General features: G+C 28.5%; 1 protein-coding gene across 1 annotated transcript; it reads right to left on the bottom strand.

The window, feature by feature from the left end:
* Positions 1 to 806: 806 nt before the first annotated feature.
* LOC113378106 (methyltransferase-like protein 25) lies at positions 807 to 2935 on the bottom strand. Its single transcript, XM_026618629.1, has 5 exons — positions 2700 to 2935; positions 2397 to 2627; positions 1421 to 1982; positions 1233 to 1351; positions 807 to 1133 (listed from the first exon to the last, which is right to left on the bottom strand). The coding sequence occupies exons 1-5, from the start codon at positions 2904 to 2906 to the stop codon at positions 852 to 854; spliced, it is 1401 nt and encodes a 466-aa protein (XP_026474414.1). The 5' UTR covers positions 2907 to 2935; the 3' UTR covers positions 807 to 851.
* Between the last annotated feature and the right edge of the window lie 1200 nt (positions 2936 to 4135).

The raw sequence follows: 4135 nt of genomic DNA, 5'->3' as shown, positions 1-4135 counted from the left end.
TCTATGAAGGAAATCATTTTACTTTTGTTGTACTAACTAATTATATTAGGTAAAATTCATAAATCCGGTAAAAAAATTAAATTAGGAAAATACATTAGTAAAATTTTTTACATTAAAATTCGTATTGTATGATAATAAAATATTCCCATAATTTCATATTGTCAAAAAATATACCGACTACAATCCGTTACAAAAAAAGGTATCAATAATTATACTATTCTATTTATCCAAATATAGGTTCTATATTGACGAAGGAAACCGTTATACTTATTATATTAAAATTTGTACATCTGCTACATTTAAATTTCAAACGCAAATTAAATACTTTTTTTTATTAAAATTTATATTGTCATTTATATTATCATTTATATTATCATAATTTGATTTTGTCAAAAAAAATATACCGACAATAATATGATTTTTTACAGGAAAAATATCAATACTTTTATTTATCTAAATTTATGTTCTATATCTATGAAGGAAATCGTTAAATTTATCATATTAGCTAAAATTTATAAATCAAAAAAATTTTAAATTTAAATTAAAACAATACATTATTAAAATTTAGTTTAAAATTCATATTGTTTCATAATAAATTATACCTCTTTGTTGATTTTGCCAAAAAAATATATCGGCCATAAAAAACCGATTTTCACAGGCGAATTATCAATAATTATACTATTCTAATTATGTAGCTTTAAGTTTTATAACTATGAAGGAATATAGCCTGATTAAAAACGAGATCAAAAGTAATAAAATTGAATTATTGCACAAAAATCTTTGAATATTTGAGTTCAAACGTTTCCTAATTTTGTTCTATCCATGTTAAAATTTAAATATATCTCTGTTCGTCATAAATCTTTTTTAGAAGCTACTAAGCAAAAACATCTAGCAGATATCGCTTCGTTTGCAATTTTGATGAATTTAGCGTTTTCCACAACATTTGATTCGTTCAAACGTTCCACCTTATCGAGGAGCAACAAATTTTCGCAAACTGGTTGCATGCAAGCCTGGAGCACTAATAAAGCACCAGAAAGTAGTTTTATGTCTACTGGTTCGTCAATTCTTGATTGCCATAATCGTGTCATCTCATTAGAATGTTTTGCAAATTCATGTTCCGACGTCCCATTAAACTATGAACAGATGATAAATTTTCATACAATACAATTGTCTTTTATAAGTGCATAGCAGAATACCTTTTTGTAATTATATTCTCTTAATTAAATATTCACCTCGAATAAATGCTTTATGGTATATCCTATCTCTACATCTGTCAAAAAATTCTGAAAGCAATTTTTACTTCCATTCTTCTTTGTAGCTTTACGCTTGTTCTTCACCAATAATAAATTTTCTGAAATATTTTCAATTGTCTCCACATTAAAAATTCCCCAAAGCTCATGTAAATTTTACTTTATAATACCTTTTTTAACATAAAGTTCAAGTATAGATCGACTAAGTAATCTGAACGATCTCGCTTCTAATTCAAAGCCATCAAAACTTTCCCAAACACCGGGCCTCTGCTGGCATGCCAGTCTTAAGAATGGTCTTCTGAAATACTTTGTACATCTAGCACTTTCAAACTTTTGCTTTAAGATTTTCGAAGATGGAAAATTCTGAAAAATCTCAGCACCGTCAATATTTTCAAACTGCATCCTATGATAGCAACAAGGCATTACTACTAATTTCTTCAAGAAACTACTTGAATTGAAGATGTCAATTGCTGAGGCAACTAGATCACCACAGGTGTGGAGACCGACCATGCAAACTCCATTAGTCAGATCCCATCCAGTATTTTTGAGATACTCATTAATTGCACTGCAAGACTTCGGTGTAACACGGTGTTGGACATATAAAACTTTATCTAATGATTTTGGAAACCATTTCATTTGCCGCGCTTTCGCCGATCGGATGTTAGTTTCATCTGCCTCTATACCCAAAACATGAAATCCACATTTTTCATGAAGAAACTGACTAAGATAGCCCTGAGATCAAATTCCTAATTACTATGTTATTTAAACCATACAAACCACTGATATAACAAAAATACCTAAATCTAAACAGCAAGCATGCAATTATTTATCAAGCTGATTGGCGCCAACATGAAGCTATATGAATTAAATCGAAACTTTGTACTTAAAAAATCTTTGAAGCAAATCCTTTTTTCGTTCTGCAACTGTTTTTCAAATTTAAGCTGTTTGATACATTATTAAACAACGACAGAAAGAAAAAGCAGATAAAAATATAAATAAAAAATACCCTAAAATATTTTTACATTTTCTTTCTTGATCTTGAGATTTTGATTTTGAGAGCCGCCAGATGATTATAATGCTATATAAATGTGATTGTAGCTGATGTTGAAAAAGAAGCATAAATACAATTTATTCAGAAAATTTTACCAGGCCTGATCCTACGTCGACTATAACATTGACATCATCGCAGTATTGTTCAATCTGTTTTACTAAATTAAGCACTTCGTGTTGTTTCTTTTTGGACATACCAGTAGCGTGACGTCCTAAATCATCCTGAAGGTTTTTGTGATTTGAACTTATACATTCTGTATAAGAAAATCTTGGTTTTAATGCATTTAATTCTTTAAAGAACTGTTTAAGACTTGAGGGCCACGTTTCCTAAAATAATGCACAAAATTCATTTTAAGAAACGTGAACTTAACGCCAAAAAATCATTTTAAATAAACTTACATTTATTTCTCCAGCAGGCATATGGCAGAGTTCATCATAAGTCATATTATTAAAACACATTTTCCACTCAATTGGAAAATGTTCAAGAACATTTTTCACGAGTAATTCTGTATTGGAAAAGTTATACAGCCACTCAAAATCGCTAAGAAAGTTTATGCATGACTCGAAATAGCATTCAGATGTAGAAAAATTTTCGGATAAAGCCATTTAAAAAAGTATTTGTCACTTATAATGCATTAACTGAAAATAAAAATGTGAATTTTTGATTATATTGTCACTTTTAACTAAATGCCATTCGTGACAGATATATTTTTCAAATTATGTTGGGGATGAAACAAGCATCCACATTAGTACACTAAACGTTCAGCATGTATCTATAAATTCGTAACAACAATAGTTTACCTTATATATACATATCATGATTTGTAATAAAAATAAAAAAAGCATATAAACATACTGTCAAAGCAAATTAATACTGCCAATATATAAGTACATACAACTAAGTAATAGTTCAATTAAGATGAAATTGATCATTTTGCTTTGCATAAGTTAATAAATAAATTGCAATTTAACAAATGCAATGCACAATCCATGCAGCTAAACCAAAATAACTTTTATAAACCTTGGTACAAATTTTGAATACGTGATACGTTTATTTATTCTAATTATTCTTTAAATTTTCAATAGTCTGACAGAGTTTTGTCATCGCTAATTATTTAACTGATCCAAAAATTGCACCCCAAAATTGATTTTAAGAATATAAAAGTCAATTCATAAAACTCTATAAAGACTAGCGTTGAATAGTTTAAGACGATGATCGGCCAAGCCGTTTCTTTATAATTAACATAAGTAAAAAAAAATTGTCATAGTTTTCGCCAAAATTCCTGATTTAAAAATTTCAAAAACTGTTCCAAACTGTTGATATTGGAAATGTAGTGATAAGTTTTTTGGTCGTTTTTTTGCACTTAATTGTTGAAAAAAATTATTTGATAATTCTAATGAATCTTTATGTATAGTAGTGTAATGACGAACTTCCTGAAATATTGCAGGCCTACGAGGAGCAATTATAAAAATTAATTTAATAAATATTGCAAAAATGAACATCGTTCATGAAATAAATAGTCTAAAATATAAGTGAAACAATTTTAAAAGGTGTTTTTTCGATATCAAATTTTAGTTCTTATTGATGACGTCGATTACTTACACATATCGCGAAAGTTAATGTTTGTCAAAGTATGTACTTCCTTGATAACTTTGTCAGAAACTAGTGGGGCGCATGGCATCGTGCCTTAAGGCAAATTGCTGGAACTTCCCGTATCAAACAGTATCAAACTTCGTATGGAAATAGCGTGGAAAAAATTTTGAAAATTAAAAAAAAATGTTTTAGGTATAACTTAGCGACAAATGAATAAGTTTTATTCATTCATTTGTTCGCT

Source organism: Ctenocephalides felis, unplaced genomic scaffold, assembly GCF_003426905.1.
Source record: "Ctenocephalides felis isolate EL2017-DRISC unplaced genomic scaffold, ASM342690v1 CF-g0.4_SCAFFOLD_01886, whole genome shotgun sequence".
NCBI classification, from domain to species: domain Eukaryota; kingdom Metazoa; phylum Arthropoda; class Insecta; order Siphonaptera; family Pulicidae; genus Ctenocephalides; species Ctenocephalides felis.
Note: the sequence above shows the minus strand (reverse complement) of the source record. Positions and strands in the feature narration are given on the sequence as shown.